Source organism: Penicillium pulvis (genome assembly GCF_028828015.1).
Source record: "Penicillium pulvis strain IBT 33274 chromosome Unknown contig_5_segment0_segment0, whole genome shotgun sequence".
NCBI lineage: Eukaryota > Fungi > Ascomycota > Eurotiomycetes > Eurotiales > Aspergillaceae > Penicillium > Penicillium pulvis.
In genome coordinates this window covers 2,235,599-2,258,405 of record NW_026643078.1, presented here as the reverse complement: position 1 = coordinate 2,258,405, position 22,807 = coordinate 2,235,599, and the positions used below count along the sequence as shown (strand labels likewise).

Sequence of the window (22,807 nt, the reverse complement as noted above, 5' to 3'; positions counted from 1 at the left end):
CGTGTATCTAGCTCCAAGTTTGACTGGGGGAGTCTAAGATAGTAGCAGTCTTCGATTTATGAGATAACGACTAGTTTACCGAGAATACCTACCTATTCATGGATGCTTTCGATGAGATAATACATAGTCTTCGAAAGCAATCTGAGGGACCCTTGGGGGATGACTTTTGAGAAGCGAACATTTGAATTGCGTATCAATATTAATTTTTATAAGATGGGCATGACCCTGGTAACTCCGTCTTACCAGTATTTGAGCCTTCCAGTTCTGGGTATACAAAGGAAGTATATAACTCTGCCCGATTTGAACGATCCGGTCTCCAGGTTTGGGGCCTAACAGTCGGAGCAATCTCAGATATTCGCTGGATTTCCTTCTTCTGTTTTCGATTCTGGCCACTGCAATATAACAGGAGCCCTGTCGCTATTAACAGGGGTACGCCCAATCCCGCACCAAGACCAATACCCAAGACAAGAAGCTCGGAGTTACTCTTAGATGATGTGATTGAAGGGCATGTTGTAACTGTAATTTTTGAAGAACCGGTCTTGGTTGAGCCATTATCAGAAGTCGACGTCGTATTCGTGGTGTTGGTTGTCGTTGCATCGTCTGTTATACCAACTTGGGCTGCCGTCACGTTGGCGCTGGTGTATCCATCATACGTGCCCACTCCATTTCCATTGCAGACAACACCAGCGGATGTGTAGTCATGGTTGCATGTTAATAGGTCAGTTGATGTATTGCACTGGAATAGATTTGCCCAGCCAGAATCGATCTCTTGATACCCATTCAGCATTAGCTCCTGGAATTTGCTCTGATCAATGAAAAAGCACTCATTTACCTGTGTAGCATGCTCGAGGGCATTCTGCGATCGGCCAAGATTCATCGGCACAGGCGCCGCGGTAGAGAATCCCAAAGTTCGCGGTAAAACAGAGCCCATTCGATAAACACGTCTCGCCTTTCAAGCAACAGCTTAGTCCGCTTGGACACTGCACATAGTCGTCCTGGGTATCCCCATTTGGCCAGTAACATGTTGCATAGCTCGTCGGTATGAGTAGAATTAGGGCGATCACTATTGATTCGAAATGACAGTGTCGGTGACCAGATGGGATAAAATGCATTGGATCGTGCGGCTGATAGCCCCTCCCAAAGGAAAAAAAAAACGAATGTATATATGTTTAACTGGCGGGGATGGAGTTTGAGAAAAAAAAAAAAAAAAACAGAATTGCAGACTATAATAGTAAAAGGGGTCTCTAGCCCTTTTGCATGTTCACGAAGAACCATGAAAGGGGCCAAAAACCCAACGGGGGCTGTTCCCATCCTGCGCTGTTTGGACGCAATTATGAGGGGTCTATTAACCGCCGTGGAAAACCCAAAATAGGTGTAGATGTGGTAGAGGACTACTATAAATGACGCTAGGTGTGTACACTCTTAAAAGACGGGTGAGTATTTACCCAATAAGAACTCACAAATAACCGCTGCAAGTGGGGTCCGGTAGCCCAAGGGATTGATTCACCATTTCCACACCAGTTGATTAATAAGAATGTCATCGGCCCCAAATAAAGTTTCGATCAGGAGCCGCCGACCTAAAGTAATATATGAAGGCCGTGATTTATTATCATCCTTGATGCGGCTCTGATTAGGTCGGAAACAACATAGATTTACTAAAGACGCCATGGCTCGATGCATGTGCCATGTGTCCCGATTGCTGGTCTGTAGTAATGCTTGGCGGTTCTGGCTTACTACGCCAGATCTCAAGTTATCAGTGGTTGGATCGCCTATATGTCCTGGGTCTAACATGTACATATACTGCCAATAGATTGCCATAGAGGTGCTTCGAAACACATCAAACACCATTAGATCATCAAAGGCTCTCATATCTCAACTGGAGGCTTTGACTATCAACCCGTGCATATTCAATAGTTTATGAGCAAATCCACACATATCCATAGATCATATTCATGTAGATGATACAATATACTCGTACAATCTTCCAGCTCATACATCGGATTTTTCATGTCACTAAAGGATCAAGCGTTGGATATTTCCTCTGATCCGTAATCCATACTATTCAAAAGCCCGAAGTTTAGGGGATTGAGATGCAGAAAGCAAGGTTAGATGTCATCCTTGGAGGTTAGGCGACTGTACTGTAATACTATAAAGGAATCGAGTATTGTAGATAATAGGGGTTCCCTAGGTATGAGTCTACCAAGTGGTCCTAACAGGTACGCACCTACACAATCTCGGTCGACATTTTAATATTAGGCCCGAAGGCCCAATAGTTTCATGATTTTTGACTAACTCAAATTAAATAAAGAAAGAGGGGTTCGGGAATGATATTGAGATCCATGCTGTAATCGCATGGCCTTCCGGAACGATCGATCGCTCTTCATAAAACAGGCAAAGTTAGGGTGTGAGGGGGATACAAAGTTCTGATTATATTCTTGGAGTGCCAACTTATGTTCCAAATGATTGACATGTAGCATCTCCCTAAAAAGTTTGAATGGCTTTACGACTATGTCACCTGCACTGCTTATACCGGGATTTTCAGGGTCTACATGTAACACCCGGCTAATATCGTTGGTTAGCGTAGAAATCTTTTGGTCCCTGAAAATTCCGACCAATCACCCGGGGAATTTTGGTCCCACCAATACCAAAACAAGGATAGCTTCAGTCTTGGCAGTCTAGACAGTACTGAAATTCGTTCCGTTGGCCAATTACAGACGGTGTTGTTCCTAGCCCCCACGATAGAAAGAAATGGTTGCGAGGATCTCAGCCGTATTCAGGGCCTGGGAACGGTTTAGGAGGTCGCACAACTCCACCAGGCCATGGAAAGACAAGCTTCAAACACACTAACTCCACAGCAGAGCCTCGTTCACTCAGCGAAATAAAAACATCAGTGGCGCCCTGGTTTGTGGAGCGTCGAACGCTCTTTTTTGTCTTTTCTACCCTTCCCTCCCCCCTTTTTTTTTTTCTTTTCCTTTTGCTGATTAGCCAGCCCACAGTCTCATAATGCTTGGGACTTTGTGGAAAACAGCGTCGGTTATCACTCTTTTGGCCGGCGCGGCCTCTGCCATTGATCTCGATATCAAGGATGAAAGTGAGCTACCATTACCTGCCATGCCCGCCTAGACCCGAAGAATCCTCTAACATGGTATCAGAGTCCATCAAGAGCGCAGCTCACACCGCCGCATATGGCGCCATGTCATACTATACGGGCAACTTGACCGGCCACATTCCTGGCGCTTTCCCTACCAAATGGTGGGAGGGTAGCATCCTGTTCGATACGATGATTCACTACTGGTATCTAACTGGCGACGATTCGAACAACCCGGCCGTAATCCAGGGAATGAACTGGCAGAGCGGCGACAACAATGACTACATCACTGCAAACTATAGCTCGTATATTGGGAACGACGATCAATCGCCTTGGGGGCTTGCGGCCATGACAGCCGCGGAGTTCGGCCTCCCGCAAACGTCTACGGAGGTCTCATGGGCAAGCAAGGCAGCCGCCGTGTTCAATTCTCAGGCGAGCCGCTGGGATGATAGCACGTGTGGTGGCGGGTTACGGTGGCAGATCTATACGTACGAGACCGGCTATGGTATCAAGAATGCCATGTCCAACGGTGAATTCTTTGAGCTAGCTGCTCGCCTGGCCCGATACACGGGGAACACAACGTACTCCGACTGGGCCGAGAAGATCTGGGACTGGAGTTCTTCTGTCCCACTTTTGAACAATGAGACCTGGATTATCTCTGACTCTACGAACGCCGAGAACCACTGCGCGACTAGTGATAACGTCCAATGGTCTATGAATTATGGTACATACGTCACCGGTGCAGCATATATGTATAACCTGGTAAGAAAGTAGGTTCTTTCTGGAATTAGGATACGATCGCTGACATAGACTAGACGAACGGCGCCTCGAAGTGGAAATCTGGCGTAGATGGCCTCTTGAACACCAGTCTCACTACTTTCTTCCCTGCACAGTATGGTGGAGATATCATGTCAGAATACGAATGCGAAGAGAGGGAGCTTTGCAACAATAACGAAATTCTCTTCAAGGGTATTTTTGTGCGTGACCTGGCCTTGGTCTCTACCGTTGCCCCGTACACCGTGGATGACATCCTGCCACGTCTGCAGGGCTCCGCTTCGGCGGCCGCGGAAGCCTGCACCGGCGAATCAAATGACACCTGTGGAGTGCGATGGTACAGTAAGAAGTATGACGGCGAGAAGGGGATGGAACAGCAGCTCAGCGCGGCAAGTGTGTTCACGGCAAATCTAGTTGCTTTTGATAGGGAAGACCTGGCCACCCAGGCTGGAGGTACGAATGCAACTTCCGCCACCACAAACACGACGGAGACGAGAGCCAGTGGAACTCAAGCTGCTTCAAATGCTTCGGGCACTTCGGCTAATGGTGCTAGTGTGCTTGTGGGTGGACCGTTGGCGATTACTGCGGCCGTGTTGGCTGGTATCATGGCCACTTTCTAAGCCAAAACTTGGCATTTCTCTTATCCAATGCCACTTTCCTAGTTTAATTCATAACCAAAACACTGTATGTCATGTAAGTCGAGAGCGTTGTGAACGTATCGAACATGAGAAGACTTTGGAAGTAGGCTAAATTTTGGACCACAAAGTCATGTGGTACCTTTGCATGTCGGGCTAGCTACATTTGTTAGGTCGAAGCATCCACCTCCACTACGTCCAAATGGAGCTCAAAGTGGATACGAAAAGCGAGGTCAAAGGGCTGGTAGTTGGCTAATATGTACTTACCCCAACCCTCTCCACACTCACGGGGAAGCACCCCGGGGTTGCCGTGGGCCTCTGGAAGGACCTTGGGGAGATATGTCGGGGATTTAATGTAATGAAGAAAATGATAGAATCGTGCTTCTGTCAATGTACCAATTTACAGTTTTTCAATTTTTTTCTTTTTTCTTTCTTGGTTTTGCCTCCAGACAGAGATTTGCCTCCAAGGGGCTTAACGTGGACGGAACCCTATAATCAGCCACGGGAACCCTATCAGGAATGATAAGGAAAGCTTCTAGAAACGGCCGATCAGCGCGGACCTGCATGCGCGGTCTCCCACAGAATTGACTTTGGGCTGAAAGGGCTTAGTTCCCGGTGAGTCTCTCCCTGCAAGCCCGATTGCGCGAGTGTAGGGGCGTTTCTAGCCGAATTTTAGTGGATCGTGACCGGTGAGTGACAATCTTTACATAGGGCGATTTGGTGAAGGAACAGATAAGTAGGGTGGGCCCACATATCCACCATGACCCATTTCTTTCATTGAGATAGGAACAGACTCCTATTTGGACAGCTGATCCGATGGCAAACTTTATGCCATACTATACTTGGTCGAGACCACCTATACTCCGACTAGAAAAACTTTCGATATCTACCCTGCGTGACACTGAATAGGCATGTATCAAGAAAAGAAGGTCGTGTTACCCCAAGATTGCCATCGTGGTGGATATATAGACAGCCAATGGCAGGATAGAATGCAGGGATAAGCTCTGGAGCGAGCCAAGCCCCCGGACCGCGCCCAAACACTTAATTCCCCTGATTATCAGTGATTGGTTGATATCACCGTGGTCGGCATGCCGAACCAATCAGAAAGTCAGCATGTTATCACCTTCCACTGATTCCATTACTCCAAAACTATTACGTGAAGCCCCGATACGCTCCCCCGCGTCGATCGAAACGGACGTGGAGTACAATATTTTCGGAAAGTCATCTTCGAGTGTCGTCATGTCAGCCGGTTCTTATTATGAGACTCTCCTTTGTTTCTGATCTTTTTTTCCTTTAGTTTTCCTTTCTCATCCCTTCGTTCCCTTACCAAAATGGATGATCCTCCACTCAAAGACTATGCCCCCCATGGTGACGATGATGCGCAGTTGGCCCAGATGGGTCACAAGTCGGAGTTGAAACGTCAATTCTCCTTGTTGTACGTTATTCGATGCGCCATCCGAGGCGAAGACTAACTTATTTATCTACAGGTCCATGTTGGGTCTTGCCTTTGCGATTTTGAATGTACGTATCGATTGAGGGTAAAGCATCGGGAGTGTACTAATCGAGAAACTAGTCATGGACGGCTTTGTCTGCTAGTCTTTCCCTCAGTCTCCCATCGGGTGGCAGTTCTAGCGTTGTCTGGGGTAATGCGCCTTTCCCGGTTTTTCTCAATGCTTGCTAACCGCACTAGGCTTGGTTACTGCCGGAATTTGTAATCTGTGCATGTCCGCCTCACTCGCCGAGTTCCTTTCCGCCTATCCCACGTGAGATACTTTGAGAAACCCTGTGTGTATACTCGGACTAACGAGAACAGTGCTGGAGGTCAATACCACTGGGTGGCTGTGATTTCCTGGGAGAGATGGATGCCCATCTTGTCATGGATCACCGGCTGGGTGAACTGTGCTGGCTGGGTCGCGCTAGTAGCTACCGGTGGACTGCTAGGTAGCCAGCTCGTCATTGGCGTGATTTCGCTGATGCACCCCGTATGTAAAGGATCTTTTTTTGAGGACCGTTCATCGGCTGACCCTTGCCATAGAGCTACGAATCCGAGCGGTGGCACCAATTCCTGATCTATGTTGGCTACAACATTGCGGGATTCCTCATTAATGCCTTTGGTAACAGCATTTTGCCTTATTTCAACAAGGCTGCATGTAAGTCAACATTCGAACTACGGGCTCCATAGACGTACTAACTCGTGTCAAGTCACCTGGTCGCTTACTGGCTTCGCTGTCATTTGCATCACAGTCCTTGCCTGTGCAGCGCCAGACTTCAACTCTGGAGACTTTGTTTTCCGCGAGTTCTACAATACGACAGGATGTATGTGAAATTCTTCGGGCTATTTGGACTTGTTCGCTGACACTAATCATAGGGCCCGATGGCGTTGCCTGGCTCCTTGGAGTATGTTTCTGGAATGCGACCCCGAGTATATGTTTTATTTTCTAACAAGACGACAGCTTCTGCAAGGAGGACTTGGTGTCACTGGATTTGTGAGTAATTACCTCCGTCAATCTTTATTGATATATGCTTACCATGAAAACAGGATGGCGTTGCACACATGATCGAAGGTAAAATGAGATCGAATCTGTCGCCAATGACGAAGCTGACGAGTTGCAGAAATCCCCAACCCCTCGGTTGAAGGACCTAAGATTATGATCGCATGCGTTGGTATTGGTACAGTGACTGGTGTTATCTTCCTCGTCGTTCTGCTCTTCGTGGCGGGCAGTATTACGGATATCATCGAATCTTCTGCAGGTCCACTTTTGGCCATTTTATACCATGCAACTGCCAACAAAGCCGGCGCCATTTGCCTGTTGATGTATGCTATCCCTGTCTGCATGTCACTTTCCAGAGATGAAGGGCTAACGGTTTCCTAGCTTCCCTCTTGTTTGCATGTTGTTCGCCACTACTGCTATCATGACTACCAGCAGTCGTATGTGCTATGCATTTGCACGGTATGTTCGTTCTTGATCTGTTTGAATTAACTCTTGCTAATTGTGGCTAGTGATGGTGGTTTACCTGCATCGCGCTTCTTCTCTAAAGTCCATCCTGGGTTGAAGGTTCCTCTGAATACACTCTACCTCAATCTTGCTCTGGTCATCATCTTCGGCCTGATCTTCCTCGGCTCTTCCAGCGCTTTCAATGCTATTGTCTCGGCTTCAGTGGTCCTTTTGGATCTTGCCTACGGCATTCCGATCGCAATCAACTGTATTCGAGGACGCAACACACTTCCTGAGAGATCCTTCGTTCTACCCAATGTCCTTGGCTGGGTGTTGAATATTGTAAGACATGAATGGTTTTTTTTTTCTTACTGGCAAAATTGACTGACATTATGCTAGATTTCGTTGGTCTACGTTTCCCTCACCACTGTCCTCTTCCTCTTCCCTCCAGAACTGCCTGCCACTGGCAGCAACATGAGTATGTACAGATTCCATTACGTTCAAACGACTATGACTAACCAGTACATAGACTACTGTGTCGCCGCATTTGGTATTGTGTTTGTTATCTCTTCAATCACCTGGATTGTAGACGGTCGGAAGAATTATGTCGGCCCCCGGATCGAGGTAGAGGTCCTCTCTGGAGAAGTCGGTGATCACCCACAACAACCGATTCCAATGGTGGAACAGAAGAAATAAGATTTCAGGGGGATTAGCCGCGTATGATTAGTATACTTTAGCAATATATTCAATGTATCATTCTCACATGATCGTATACAGTATTAAAGGTTTAACACGTGATGGATGTGGCCAATTACGTCATCATATGCCTGACTGCCTGAATTTCCCAACAATCTACGGCGGATCCCACGTTGAGACGGTGGACCGATTTGACCGTCAATCTTAAACACTCTACAGTACGATCAAAATATCGGGATCGCCCTTTTTCCGGTCCCTTTTTTTCCATAGGTGTGACGATCAAGACCGACTGCGTCACACGTCCCCGCCATTACACAGCATTTCCTTAAACGAGCATCAGACAATAACCCACCAACATGCTGTCAGTCTCATTGCCTTCCCTAAGGTCATTTCTACCTTTTTCCAGGGAGAAGAAGGTAATAGACATACCACCTGTACAGACGCACGATATCGAAGCGCCAGAGAAGCCCGCACGGGCATTGAAGTACCTGCTGAAATTGAATCATGCAAACTATGCTATTCTATACAATCACCGGGCATTCCATAATCACGCGCCCCATGTTTGTGACCCATTCCGATAACCATCACTGCTTGAAATCCGGCTGAACTTTTCTCTAGCTTCTGAGTGGGGCGTTCCTGCAGGGCGCTGACGCAGATGACCTGACCCGGATCTATGAGACGGAGTCCAAGTTATTGGATGCATGGGAAGACTCACCCGCAGAGGTGACTGATGAAGACTGGAGAAGTCACCTAGGATGCCGAGAGTATGTATCGTATACTTCAAACAAGTTGTCTTTGTTCCGCGAAGAGAGTTGTTTCGAGACTCGGCACTAACAGGATTGAGCAGATATCAAAAAGCATTCGTGGACTATTACGAAGACGAGCTCGTTCGACTCAACTACGATTGGAAAGAAGTCATTGACCAATACCTGTTTTCTGGCGATAATCCTCTATTCAGTTCGATTCTCGCAGACTGTATGTCTACTTCGTCACTAATTATCTACCGGACACTCAAATACTTACCTACGCATAGTGGGCCACCCTCTCATCCATCTCGCTTACGCCTACGAGATTAATAGCCGTGAAGTTGCAATTGAAGCACTTGGATTGGCGTCAGTCTGCTACAACAGCACGCATAAGTACTTGGACGACCCAGCCTACTCACAAACAGAGCCGCCATACCAAACAACGTCTCTCTTCGAGATTCTCGATAAAGTCCGATCTGACAAACAATTCGACGATCTTCCCAGTACTCCAGACCACCATAACCTTCTCAACACCCATGAGGCATCAGTACTAAATCACTGGAATGCCTGGAAAATCGAGAACCCAATTGAACAATTCCGCGAGAGTCAAGAACTTGCCGCTGCACTTTTCAGTGCAACCCACGGAACTCAGAAGTACGACTTCTTCCTTGTCCACATCCTAACCACCAGCCACGCAGTCCGCGTCTTACTACCACTGATCCCGGCGAAATTCCAGATCCCACTTCTTCGGCAGTGGTGGTTGATGACCCTCACCAATTTCATCGGTCAACACCGGCCGGAGATTCATTTGGACCGTGTCCACGGATATGACCTCCAGGGGCGAGACTGGAAGTGGGCTGCTAATATGGCGGTCAAGGGTGAAAATTCGACGGACGTGCATTACGTTAAAGCTATTCGATCGTTGGCACAGATGGCTACGACTTGGAACGACCACGAAAATTTCTATCTGAAGGCAGCTGTTCGGTTCGCAGATGATTTTAATGGGTGGGGCTTTTTCTAATTGAAATCTCCTCTTAACCGATGTAAAAGTTCTGTCTAGTGATATATTGATATATTGCAATTTTTCTTTTCGCTATGGGTATGTTATCGCTCAAGACGGGTCATGGCCAGGCCCAAATAATTTAGTGCCTAGGTAGGTCACTAGTAGGTCACTATACGTCTTTCTCTTTGACTGTTTGGGGCTTCCTATTCTAGACGACGCCTTTATGAGGGCGCTCTCTCACGAAGTAATTCTCAGTCTGGGCATTTATTAGTCTACTCCCAATTCGACCCCGGAATAGCACCTGTTCCCTACACAGATTCTTGACCTATCAACATTTTGACAGCCCTCCATCGCCGCACTATCTGTACTTCCAGAGCTCCCTAGCTTCACTTCTAATCTAGGTACTAAATCAGATATACCTTAGCACTGATCCAGTGTTTGAGTGTATTGATCTGTTAGCGACTAGTTCCCATTCCGTATTAGTGTTCACCCCGCGTTTGTCCACTTAGTAGGTCTGAGCACGGCATGCTCCAATTACCGGTGTTCGAATAGCGAAGGCTTTCCGTGTCCCGATTTGGTTAGATTTCCAATACACTTTTTCAAGATCCAGACCACGTACCTCATCCCCGAGGCCGAACCCCGCATGGAGTGACCCGCGGGTACCTGGTGCTTAGCTTCCAGCGGCATCAAAATCAATTCCAGCATGACGAGACCTCCCCCGACGAAGCCATGGAACTACACGATGTTATTCCGAGTACTAATTTTGCTTTAAGTCGAAGGTCGAAGGTTTTCAAAGCGTGCGAGCCCTGTCGGCAGCGCAAATTGAAATGCAATGGCTTAATGCCTTGTGAGCGCTGCAAAAAGACTTCGGTGCAATGTAACTTCCGAAACAGAGCACGGAGAAGGGACATTGATGCAGCCAAAGTAGCCTCCACTCAGCGCATCTCATTGATTCCCTCACAACCTGTCACTGATCATTCGGTTAATAATACCTCGTCACTTGCCACGGTAGGCAGGGAAGGAGACTTGCGCCAGCTACGTACGATCTTGGACACTCTTCGAATAAGCGACAGCTTGTCCTCACGAGGAACCGTTACCAGAGCCTTTGGGTCTACGTCATCAGCGGCCGTACTTAGTCTTATCTTAGACTTGATAGTGCAATCAAACGACTGTCTACCAATAGACCCCGAGGCGAAATCGCAGAGCCGGCACCATCAAGATGTTCTGGATTATATTTCCCAGGTGATAGCCGCCTCCGAACCATCTCATCGCCCTCTTCTCAATCCCAGCTTGCCAGGTCCGCTAGATACGGTCCCATTGGAAATGCAATCTATTTTCCTCGATCAATATATTAACATGGCTTGGAAGGTTCTTCCGTTTCAATCGCCGAATACTCTCCGGGCACAGTTACCTCATCTCTTGAGTGGGCCAGGTGTGCATACGGACCCTGATGGCATGGCCCTTCGTTCTATTTTATTTCCTATGCTCAGCATTGGTTCCATAACGGCAGGCCATGCTGACGTGGGAAGTATGTTCATTGCCGAGGCACAAAGAAACACACTATCAGCAGATATCGTGGGGGATGTTCTAGTCTTCCAGAGTGATTTATTGATGATAAGTCTCACACGCTCTACCTGTAAGGCCTAAACTAATTGTGAGTTTCTACATTCAGCATGATATAGACTCTGGTTGTTTCACCACGGCATATATGCGACTTGGGGCAACACTTCCCAAAATATTAGCAGCCGGAATGGACAAACTGGTTCGCACCCCACAAGAGCAGGCTATCATTTCTGCCTTCTGTTGTCATGAAAGGTTGTCAGCATTCTTTACCACCATTTCGCCTAAGCTGACGATTTCTTGAAACAAAAGCTTCGTTTGTTTTGCCTTAGGCCGTGAGACCGTATTCTCAAACAGTCTCAGGTTTTTACCTAAGAGCGACGAAACGATGGTCGGACTCATGCAACCTTTTTTCTCCATCCTTTCCGACATTCAGAAATTACATCGACCCGAAATAGTAGATCTTAAAGAACTATGGAATGTATCAAGGTCCCTCGACGGCCGACTTCAGGAATTCTGGGTTTCAGAAAACCCCCATCAGGGCCCTCTAGCTAGAGACGAGATTGACATGGGGACTGTATGTAAGTATATTGACCGTAGTGTTGCATTAATGATACATTTATTCACGATCTTTCTACAGTGCTTCAATACTCAATCCTTCTGCTCTATCGTCCTTTTTTGATTCTACGAGCGACAAAGAGAATCGCGAAGGTAGATATGGGCCTTCCACACGCTGGGTCTTTGGAGGCAAGCGAAAACGACACCATCGTGGACGAGGCATGTCAATATGCTATCGACGCCGCAACTAAAAGCATCCGGTTTTTCTGTCGATTATTTGGAACCAACTCCATACAAAAGGTCCGGATCTCTTTTTTTACATCATCACACACAGACTAACTTTTCTAGTCCCTCCCAAACAACCCTTTTTTCCTCGAAAGTGCCTGCTGGGCACTTATTATCGATAGTCTTTGGGGAGATCGGACATCTGTACATCTTCCGCTCATACAAGATTCTATGTACTGTATGGAGCAGATGAACTTTCTTCCTGGGGTCTCAGCACGACTATCTATAACGAGGAATATTCTACAGAAGGCAAGAATGGAGCAGATCAGCTACGAGGATTTGTTTTCAACGGGTATATTCACTGAGTCCGAGGCGGCCTGGGCCTATGCATTCACCGATAACCCGGACATTTGTGATCAATAAAATACAAATTTTCAACAGCTTCCACCAATGTGTAGTCTTGCAGCTATAGTAGCTAGTGTTTGTGGGGAGGATCATGCTAAAGCGGAGTAAGCGTATGTGGGGGAAGTTCCGATTGATCAATTCTACATAATCCCGAGACCCACCAAATTCCGAGCCAATGGAGTGTTGGAGAAGGTTTAGGATGGTTTCTTCGTGTTTAAGCTCAGTCAATTTGTACGTGTTGGCATGCAGCTGCTAAGGTTTATCCTGTACATCTGTACCACCAGCGAAGCCCATATTATCTTCGGTATAATACAAAGCGAACCCCATGGACGCTAAGGTAACTTTCACCGGGTGATGCTTTTCGCGGCCCCTTCGCTTTTCGCGAGAGCCCTACGCGAGCTCACTTCCCCCAGGATTACCCATGAAAGCTGTGGGGTAATGCGGGGGACGGGGAATCTGCAAGATGCTCAGGGATCAATGTTTTGATGATGCTCGGGGCAATTGATGCCCGTGAAAATGCAATGCTAGATGAACGCTATCTCGCCGTGTATATAAGCTCCATGACCACCAGCCCTGAAGGAATTGTCAACCAGAAGTCAGAAAGATGAAGGTCTTCTATGCGGCCTTGGTGGCCCACCTCTTGCATTCGGCCTCTGCTGTCTCTCAAAAGGCTAGTACTGGACAACTTCCAGCATACTCAAAGTACCAGGGTGCGCGTTTTCGATGGTGGTGGCCAGGCGGTTCAATTGATCCAAATGAGATCTCGTCGGAGATTTCTGACATTGTCAACGCTGGTTTCGCTGGCGGTGAAATCAGTGATGTCTATGATAGCGATCATGCGTATATGGACCCCAAAATCTATGGATTTGGCCAATCTCGCTGGGTTGCAGCAGTTGAATGTGCCTATACAGAGGGTAACAAGTAAGTATCTATTGTTGACTTTCATCTGCGCCGCTGACATTTTCTTTCACTTCAGACTTGGCGGCCATGTCGATATGACTTTAGGTCCCCACTGGCCGACTGGCTTTCCAGGCTACACCCCTGACTCACTCGAGACAATGAAAGAGCTAGTCCATGGTCAGATCTTCCTCGAGAAAGGTGAGAGCTTCTCCGGGACCCTACCACTGCCTGTTGCCGCACCATCCGGCAACCAGACAGGCAATATTGTCCATGCAACCCCGAAGCTCGTCGCCGTGCTCGCGGCACGAACTACCACGACCAATGACAGCAGCACTATTGTGGATATCATTCCAAATACCATCAAGGTCCTCTCTGCATCTGTATCGAATAACACTCTGAGCTGGACTGCTCCCTCAGATGGGCGCTATGTTGTGGTCGCAGCCTACAATCGCGGGACTGGCCAGATACAGAACATGTACGACGGTATGTCTTCAATCCTTCTTCTGCATTTGCCATCGCCCTTGGAATGAATGACTCTAATAACCTGCAGCTAGTCCTGAAAACGCTCAGGTCACATACCCCTCCCCGGCCTATATCGTGGACCACTTCAGCTCTCATGGTGTACAGGCGGGCATCGACTTCTGGAACTCGCACATCCTTACCGACTCGATCAAGGAACAAATCAAGCAGTAAGTCTCATTCTTGGGCTCACGAGATATTTGATTTCTTGACCCTGATAAAATATTATAGGAGTGATGGTTCCATGTTTGAGGACTCTTTAGAGCTAAAGCTCAAGCAATACTGGACGACCGACTTCATAGAAGAATTTGAACAAAGACGGGGATACGATCTCACTCCGTTCTTATTTTACGTGTTCAAGGACACCAACACGTTCAGTGGTGACGAAACAGTGGCCACTCAGATCCTGAATGACTTCTATCAAACTGTCAGCGATCTATACACCGACTATCGCCTTGGTGGTCTCAAAAATTGGGTCAACAGTCTCGGTCTCCGGTTGCGCATTCAGCCATACACAGCTACTTTTGACAGCGCATATGCCGCCAGTATCGTCGATATCCCCGAAGGCGAGTCCCTTGGCTTTGATGGTGACAACGACGCCTTCCGTGTGTTAGCCACCGGGCGCGACATCGGGGGACGTACGACGATCCTCTCAGATGAGCTCGGTGCTTATATGAATGAAGCGTATGGCGTGACATGGCTTTTCTTGCTTGGCACTGCCAATTTGGACATGGCTTTGGGCGTCAGTCAGGCTGTGATACACGGTCATCCGTATAGCTACTCGCAGACTAGTGAATGGCCAGGCTTCGCCCCGTTCACTCCGTTGGGCAGCTCCATTGGCTTCGCAGATGCATGGGGTCCCCGGCAGCCTCACTGGATGTTCGCGACACAATGCAGCTCATACCTGAGGAACGCGCAAGGCCTACTACAGAACTCTGGACCCTCCATTGATGTTGCCATTTTAAATGCTGATTGGGGTATCGGTGGTTCGTGGAGTGATGACAGCTTGAATGATGCTGGCTACTCTTACCAATTCCCAACCCCTTCGTTGCTGGCTCGCTACAATATTGGCGTCAAGAATGGTCGTTTGGCTCCCTCTGGGCCTAAATACAAGGCTCTGGTGGTAACAAACTCCTCTATTGACGTGAGCACCGCAGAGACGCTGTTATCCTACGGCCAGGCAGGACTACCGATTATCCTGGTCGGTGACACTCCACAAACATCGTTCAGCTATAGCTATGTGGCAAGTACCCAGACCACTGCAACCAACCTTGCGAAGTTATTTGCAAAGATCAAAGCCTTATCAACAACGCGCGCGGTCACAGCCGCAAGTGGTGTTCCTGGTGCTCTTCAATCCCTAGCCGTTCAACCATCCGTGAAGTACCCAAGTGGGGTGAACAACTCGCTTATCTCGTACAAACGCACTGTTGATGATGGACATCTTTTCTGGATATATAATAATGGCGACGAAGCTGTTACCCAAACTATCAAGCTTGAAGGTGAGGGCAACCCATACTGGATTGACCTTTGGACCAGTGATGTGCATCCCATTGCTGCGTTCCGCAGCAACAGTGGCTATACTGAGGTGAACATCACTTTGGCATCGACCGCTGCACTTCCAATCTAGTACGTCTCACTCTCATCTCTCAATTGCCACCTATATGAGTCTAACAATAGGCAGTGTTGGAACAAGCAACCCTTGGGGTGCTCCCAAGCTGGAGAAACACATAATAACAACGGATTGCGAGTCCTATGTCGAGAATGGTGAGATTCACATCTTCTCCAACACCACATGTGTTGCTACAACATCCAGTGGGAAAAGCGTACGGATACAAACGGACAACCTGCCTGCTCCTGTAAAGCCCACGAGCTGGAAGCTGGAAGTCGAAGACTGGGGACCCGCCAAAATCAATGAGACAGGATCCGCATCTCCAAACACAGTGAAGACTGAGTTGGCCGCAGTGTATCTAACAGACCTTGTGGCCTGGCCAAATGTCTCCTCTCTCGTCAATGCCAGTGGCATTGGGAATTACTCGACAACCGTGACTTTGACTAAGAAGTCCGGCCTGCATGTTCTGCTGGATATTGGTAGCGTGACTGGCACGTACGGACTAGAAGTCAATGGTGTGAATGTGGAAGGGGTCGATCAATTCCTCAACAAGCCCATCGATATAACTAACTACATTTCAGACGGAAAGAATGGTGAGTTTAATTCCGTTGTGCTTTGATTCATGTTCTAATCCCATTGCCTAGATATTGTCATTACCGTCGCCACCACCTTGTGGAATAAGTTGATTGAAGTGTGGTCTAGTCTCTATGGGTCTAGCTCGCCGCAGGAAGTTGGCCTCACTGGACCTGTTGAGTTTACTTATGTCAAGGATGTAATAGTCAATTGATTGAATTGGCTATCGCTTCATTGAGATCGGAAGGCTTCTTAAGGCATCCGACCTCTGGGCCGCTATCAGTTGCCATAGGATGCCAACTGGTGAATAGGCGTTGCGTTAATATGTTCCGGCAGTCAATAAATAATATCACATCTTCATTGCTTTTGTCTCTGGCTTCTCATTACATGCTTCTCCAATTTGTCCATCAGACACGAATTTTGAGCCTCTGGCACAACATTATCTGTCAGCTTGCTGGATTCATCAGAACTCCACGGTACAGCCCCAAGCTCCGTCAACTTTTTCCTCGTCCTCTCTTCACGCCGTTGCCTCTCTTTAACCATTTATACCTAAGCCTATCCAACCGCTGTAGCCGAGGTTCCTCCTTTAGATCCTTGGTCCCTGGCCCATGGGTCATGCACTAATACGCTACACAGTTTAAGGGATCCGAATAGTCGAAATAGCAGGAGCTACTCGGCCAGAACAGGTTATTGAAAGAAAAACTTGATGAAAGGGAATATTAGCTATCATGACTAGTGATCATTGTTAGGGTTTATGAGAATCGATCAAAGCTCATTCAAGAAAAGAAAGTTGCTATGTGATTGGAATCCGCATGGATGAAACGAAGGTGAGACCTCTCAAACGTGCTGTATGGACGCTTTGTAGGTAATCTAAAAGCTGGATTTGAAAGCAAAGCTCGGAATTGGACTCAGGTGAGGATACATCATCAAAGGAGTGTGAAGGGGGAAAATTTTCTTCATATGCGCGGTGCAGGTAATAAAAGTGGTCACATATTCAATCAGAAAAGCAAAATAATTCTTGTTAGGCAATGAAAGAAAGTGAACAGAGCATAAGTGTCTTGAAATCGAGAAGGGAATAATCCTAAGAGTTGACGATGGCAAGTAAAGAGGATACAAGAAATTGAGGGAGAAAATCAACCCGTGATGAGCTCCAAATCATTGGGAACTCGCCATCCGTGAGACAAGCAAGCCCTTCTGAATGCCGCCACTGCTTCGCCAATTCCATAATCCCTTCGGGAACATCTGGCCAATCGTGCTGGCCGTGGCTCTGTGGTGCTGAGAGCCAAACGAACTTGCAGCAGAACACTCTCGATGGAAGTAACTGGAGACCAGCCCGAGTTGGATAGCAGCTCCATGCATATGGCCCCTCCGGCAGTAACATGACCCCCTCCACCGGCTGCAAACTCCAGAAAACGAGGCCGAATGACTCGAACAAACGGCGGGTTCATGGGAAAGTCATTTGGGAACCGTAGCTCAAGGACAACACTATTGAGCTTTGCTGCCTTGAGATCTTGAGCCAAAGGCAAGGCAGAGTCAAAGCTATGCAACTCGACGATCCACTGATATACCGTTGAAATGAGATTAGGGTCAAGACACCATCCGAGTTCTGCAGGTGCCTCCTTTTTCTGGACTTTTAGCGTGGTTTGAAGATGCTGTTGGAGTAACTTTGTAGCAGTCGTTGTTGCATACCGGGGTGGTGCAATGATCGGGAGGCGGTTCGCCTGCAGAGTTCCTGACACAAAGTCGGTCTCGAGGGCTGTATGTGTGGGAGGTGTGGCCATCTGCAAATTCCTTTCAGATGGAATTTCCTCAATGGTCTTAGTTTCGACCGCGATTTCCGTATCGACCGTGGCTCCAGTGATGCCATCCTCTGTCCCAGAGTCGGATATTAATAGATTGAGATCATCCGTTGCTGTTGAAACACTAGCACAATCGTCATTGTTTATCTTAGAGGTGTTAGTATCTGTCGACTCGGAGGACGTGGCGGTTTCGGAGGACTCTTTCCGAATTCGAGCTGGTGAGTTGAGTGATGACACCGGGGACCGAGTACCAAAAATTTGACGTCGTTGGCTGCTGACTGCTGAAAGAGGTATCCTGACAGACTTGCCGTTGGAGCCAATTGCTGGGTATTTGGGATCCTGGCTGTAGAACGGCACGAAATCAGATGTCTGAACAGTGGGCAGATTAGGACCCACGGATCCACGGTTTCCCACGAAAAGATATCTTGGTTGGATCCAGTCCAGATGGTCGACAACGAAGTGCGGGCTTTGAGAGACAAAGTCCGTTGGGCGGTTGATTATCTCATTCAGGGACAGCACACTTTGCATTTTCAGTCTGCTGTGGGGCCATTCGGAAACAACCCTATCCCCAGTTTGATGGTGAAAAGTAAGATTGTTAGTATAGCCCACTGAAGTGGTGAAATGCCTTGAAAAATACACTCCGTTCCCGCATGCTCGGCCATTGCTGATTTTATCGAAATTGAGCCCTTTTCGCAATATGCTGTGCCAATTAGCGATGGGGCTGCCATGCCATGCAAATAATGTCGGATTGCTTGGGTTTTTGGTCATTGCTACTGACTCGATGGCGTTGATAAAGCGCTGTTCTTTATCTGGGGCACCTTGGACAAGTCGAAATTGCATGTAACCCGGCATATTACTGACCAGATGATTTCTATCGTTGTGGTCTTGGAGAATACATGATCGATTAGAGGCAACAATCCACCGTAGCATGTCAAGCGCGGCAGGAGTTATTCGCTCACGCCAAGATGAGAGGACCTTTTCAGAATCCGAGGATCCGAGGAACAGCTCCATCAATTGTATGCTTGGCAGTGTGTCCAGTATCTTCAGCATGACGGCCTGCTTCTTTTGAGGTTTCATGTTATCGAATTTCTGATCATAACACACAAAACTCACATCCTGGGCCTCAGGCAACGTGCTGTGGAGTAAAACTTGGGATGCCGTGGGGATTGGCTGTGACAGAGTAATGAAAGCGAGGCCCTCATCGACATCTTGCACCTGACAGTGCCAACTGGCCGTCAGGGAGTGCGTACTATGGATGACCTGGATCCAGTCACCAGCTGTGATTCCAGCTGCTTGGCAAAACACAGTCATTGAGGATTTGATCAAGCGGCCAGTGTGGTAGCTGGGAGGTTCAGAGAGTTTCGCCCCCTTTTTTCCTGATGTCACTTTTTCCTCGTCGGGGACCAGGATCCCTAAACCGGTTGGGAAATCCTCAAGAAGACCCGTCTTTGCTCTGGCGTAAGCCAAAGACACGAGAAGATCGACGACAAAGGGCTGTGTCCGAATATCGTGTTCCACACTGGAGCCCATGCCAAAGGTGATGTATTGATAGAGGCACAATCCATTGGAGCAGACATATGGCTTCAGAACCTCGAAGCCATCGAAGGTCTTGCAATGACATATAAGACAAAACTCTGCGCACCTGATGAAGTGGCGAAGAGTGAATTGCATGGCAACTAGGGGGAAAGAAGTCCTGGTCATGTCTAGTCCCATATCCTGGTAATGATCTGAGACTAGGGCACTTGAAGGGGGCGAGACCCAGGTATCTTGTATGTAAAATTGAGGGTTGTCTGCATCTTCCGCACTGATGACCTTTCCTTGATTGGCGTGAACAAAAAACTCTGCGCCTGTCCATGAAAGATTGAGCTTCTTGCGGGCTGTAATGATTCCCAGTAGTCGTTCATTCAAAAGTTTGTTGAGTGATGACCCGATGAACACCGGTCTGAGGCTGGCCATTGACTTTGTGTCGGGGGGCTTATTATCCACTTCAGTTATCGATGATGTGGGAGGTGCTTGAAAAGCAAGGAGGGCAGCCTGGAAAGATGAAGGTTTGTAAGAGTCGCAAAGCCCAATGCGCATTCGAACCCAAGGGGCCGCAGATTCTTTCATGTCGAAGATGCCTTGCATATCCTGATATCCGTTTGAATACTGGATCAAGAGCACCAGGTACTCCGAGGGCTCCACAGTCCATGCCTGCATGGCCTCTTCTGAGATGTCCAGCTTGGATATGCGACGAGCGATGGACAAAATAATAGGCCCCGTCACGTCTCCCAGACAGCCAACCTTGAATCCCGCTGCCTTGGCAAGACGAAGGTCATACCGAAGCTTCTGGGGGAGCGCAAGTGTGAGCATCTGTCGGGAAGGCAGGTTGAAGGTTGCATCGTCAGAAAATTCCTCGTACTCATCTATGATTCCGTCACTTCCATCGGAATCATCGTCATAATCTGGTCCTCCAGGTGACTGGGGCTTCGGGTCGCGAAGTGCATTATGCACCATACAATCGACGGTGGTCAGGACATCGTGAATGGAAACGCCAGTGAAGGTACCCTTATCCTGTGCCTTTTCCAAGCCGGTTGTAATTTGTGGAGCGACATTGTCGGATGATGCAAAGACCACGAAGCTGTGATCTGTGGGGTAGTCGGAAGGGTCTGAGGCTCAAGTCAGTGTGGGTCCGAGGATAGGGGACTTGGGAGGATCCACTTACCTGATACCACAACTTGAAATTCAATATTGGTTCCTGAATCGGAGTCATGGAAATCAAAAGATATGGAGCCATCGTAGTCTCCAGGCTGGACTCTGCTCAGGTGCGTAAATCGTTGTGGGGTGGAGGCATCCCGTAAATCCATGCGGAAGTCTGTGGTTGGCATGGTGAAGGTGGGTTCAAACAAGTGTACGTTGAGGGGGGGAACTTGGAAAGCGATAACAGAGGGTGTCGTTAAGAAAGAGAGATAGAAAATGGAGGGAAGAAAGGAAGAAGAAGATGGTAAAGAGGAAGGAAAAGGTGAAGAAGTAAGAGAGTGATTGCTATTAAGGAACTTCCCAACTAGGAAATGAGGGCAAGTAACTCTGCTATGCATTCTACATCTGCCTTAGATAATGTCCTCTCATTGCTGAGATTGATATTCTCACTGTTTGCGTGTCACTATCACGACCTCCCTACTCAAGTCCAGCTTATCGCAGAATGATGCGCATATCTAAGATGATTGATGAGAATCCATGGATATAGTCCGGCTGATCGACAATTTAAGCTTCGGGACATCTTATCTAAGCATTTCATATACTTAGACTGATCTTGCACACATTTCCCGAGATATATACACATATTCCCCCTTGAGGATCTTCTGTGGATTCCATCTCATTGTTTCAAATTGAAAGTCCGCGCCATCGTCTTGGCAGATCTGGATTCTGTAGATACAATGTGGGGACGGATCAACAAAGGATCAACAAAATGATCGATCGGCCAAGTAGACACGTCATCTCGCCATATGGTCTTCTCCCGTGAAGCAGGATGTCTCAAAGTGTTGCATACTCCAGAACTTGGCTTTCTCCACTCGCGTGGTCGATCTCCCCTCGAACCGCTGGCCTGGAATTCCACATCCCCTTCGCCTACTATGTACAACGTATGAATATACGTCAGCCTGGAATGTCGGGCAGCTGACACAGCCAAGAAATGGTCCCAATCATAGACAGCACAATAATTGTTCCACAAATATAAAGCTTGTATCTCAGCCCTTCAATCGGACGAACTGGTCAACCAATGTTTTGGAATTGGCGTTGGCCATACTTCCGCAACCAGATTCAAAAACAAGTCCACACCTGATCTTATGAACACCATCCTAGATTCCAGTGAGTTTCAATGTACCTGTGAATCGGAAACACTTAAAACGCGCCAACGACTCATGGTCGCCGGGACTAATAATTGTGCGTGGTAGAAACATACACCAGCATGGCGCTCACCCTCCCAAAAACCGAGGATCGCCGCAAATCCCGCCTGCATGAATTCCTTATGGAAGACATCCGCGAGGATTTACTCCTTGAATGCGAACTCCTCATTCTCTCCTTCGCAACCGGAATACAAGATGCAGCCGCCTGGCCTGACTACTCCTGCTTCGCCTCCAACCAAACAGGCAACACACTATTCCTCGCGATCGGCGTCGCAGGCTTGACCCGAAACGCATACAGCTTCCCCAATATCGGTGTCAGTCTGAGTCTCTTTGTGGCGGGTGGCTTTATCATGGGCCAGCTCGGGAACTATATCGGTGTGCGGCGACGGCTCTGGTTGTTGATTAGCAATCTCATTCAGACGCTGTTTGTTTTCTGCGCGTTGATCGTTCAGCACCAATGGCCTGTCAAGCGGGATGGACCTGCTGCAATGGCTGTGATTGCGTTGTTGGCCTTTTCCTCTGGTGCGCAGGTCGCTATGAGTCGTTCGTTGAAAATTACGGAAATCACGACTGCTATGGCGACTGCTGCCTTTATAGATCTGGTCGTGGACCCAAATTTAGGCAAGCTGAAGAACCGGCTGCGAAATCGGCGGGTTATGTTTATCATCATGTTGGTCGCGGGTTGTTTTGTTGGCGCTTTTGCCCAGCGCGAGATTAACTCGAAGTTTCCCCTTTTACTGTGCGCTCTCGGGAAAGCTCTTGTGAGCATGGCGATGTTGTTCAACCGGCCCATTGAGCCACGAAGGTCACCTTCCAGTTCGACTGAAAACTTGAAGGTATGAGATTAATTGGACTTCAGACGGTCTCGCAGGTTGATAGAATAGACTGTAATTAATA

At 48.0% G+C, this 22,807-nt stretch overlaps 7 protein-coding genes across 7 annotated transcripts; 5 read left to right on the top strand and 2 right to left on the bottom strand.

Annotated features, from left to right (window-relative positions):
* Positions 1–199: 199 nt before the first annotated feature.
* Positions 200–1,112, bottom strand: N7503_007421 (uncharacterized protein; the record flags this gene model as incomplete). The annotated part of the gene is made up of 2 exons (XM_057066968.1): positions 200–768; positions 833–1,112. 2 exons carry the CDS (start codon positions 1,110–1,112, stop codon positions 200–202), a joined length of 849 nt encoding a protein of 282 aa, XP_056920649.1.
* A 1,891-nt stretch (positions 1,113–3,003) lies between these two features.
* Positions 3,004–4,482, top strand: N7503_007420 (glycoside hydrolase family 76 protein; the record flags this gene model as incomplete). The annotated part of the gene is made up of 3 exons (XM_057066967.1): positions 3,004–3,091; positions 3,153–3,850; positions 3,904–4,482. 3 exons carry the CDS (start codon positions 3,004–3,006, stop codon positions 4,480–4,482), a joined length of 1,365 nt encoding a protein of 454 aa, XP_056920648.1.
* A 1,346-nt stretch (positions 4,483–5,828) lies between these two features.
* Positions 5,829–8,129, top strand: N7503_007419 (GABA permease GabA; the record flags this gene model as incomplete). The annotated part of the gene is made up of 15 exons (XM_057066966.1): positions 5,829–5,932; positions 5,985–6,018; positions 6,071–6,140; positions 6,188–6,260; positions 6,311–6,479; positions 6,533–6,647; positions 6,700–6,813; positions 6,866–6,894; positions 6,951–6,983; positions 7,037–7,061; positions 7,111–7,312; positions 7,371–7,448; positions 7,499–7,775; positions 7,833–7,911; positions 7,963–8,129. 15 exons carry the CDS (start codon positions 5,829–5,831, stop codon positions 8,127–8,129), a joined length of 1,569 nt encoding a protein of 522 aa, XP_056920647.1.
* Positions 8,130–8,485: 356 nt separating this feature from the next.
* N7503_007418 (questin oxidase family protein) lies at positions 8,486–9,896 on the top strand (the record flags this gene model as incomplete). The annotated part of the gene is made up of 4 exons (XM_057066965.1): positions 8,486–8,689; positions 8,748–8,893; positions 8,977–9,104; positions 9,163–9,896. 4 exons carry the CDS (start codon positions 8,486–8,488, stop codon positions 9,894–9,896), a joined length of 1,212 nt encoding a protein of 403 aa, XP_056920646.1.
* A 3,334-nt stretch (positions 9,897–13,230) lies between these two features.
* N7503_007417 (uncharacterized protein) lies at positions 13,231–16,441 on the top strand (the record flags this gene model as incomplete). Its single annotated transcript, XM_057066964.1, has 6 exons — positions 13,231–13,547; positions 13,603–14,009; positions 14,077–14,215; positions 14,277–15,671; positions 15,727–16,247; positions 16,299–16,441. 6 exons carry the CDS (start codon positions 13,231–13,233, stop codon positions 16,439–16,441), a joined length of 2,922 nt encoding a protein of 973 aa, XP_056920645.1.
* A 919-nt stretch (positions 16,442–17,360) lies between these two features.
* Positions 17,361–20,893, bottom strand: N7503_007416 (putative ubiquitin conjugating enzyme; the record flags this gene model as incomplete). Its single annotated transcript, XM_057066963.1, has 2 exons — positions 17,361–20,674; positions 20,731–20,893. The coding sequence occupies 2 exons, from the start codon at positions 20,891–20,893 to the stop codon at positions 17,361–17,363; spliced, it is 3,477 nt and encodes a 1,158-aa protein (XP_056920644.1).
* Positions 20,894–21,972: 1,079 nt separating this feature from the next.
* Positions 21,973–22,752, top strand: N7503_007415 (YoaK family protein; the record flags this gene model as incomplete). The annotated part of the gene is made up of 1 exon (XM_057066962.1): positions 21,973–22,752. One exon carries the CDS (start codon positions 21,973–21,975, stop codon positions 22,750–22,752), a length of 780 nt encoding a protein of 259 aa, XP_056920643.1.
* Between the last annotated feature and the right edge of the window lie 55 nt (positions 22,753–22,807).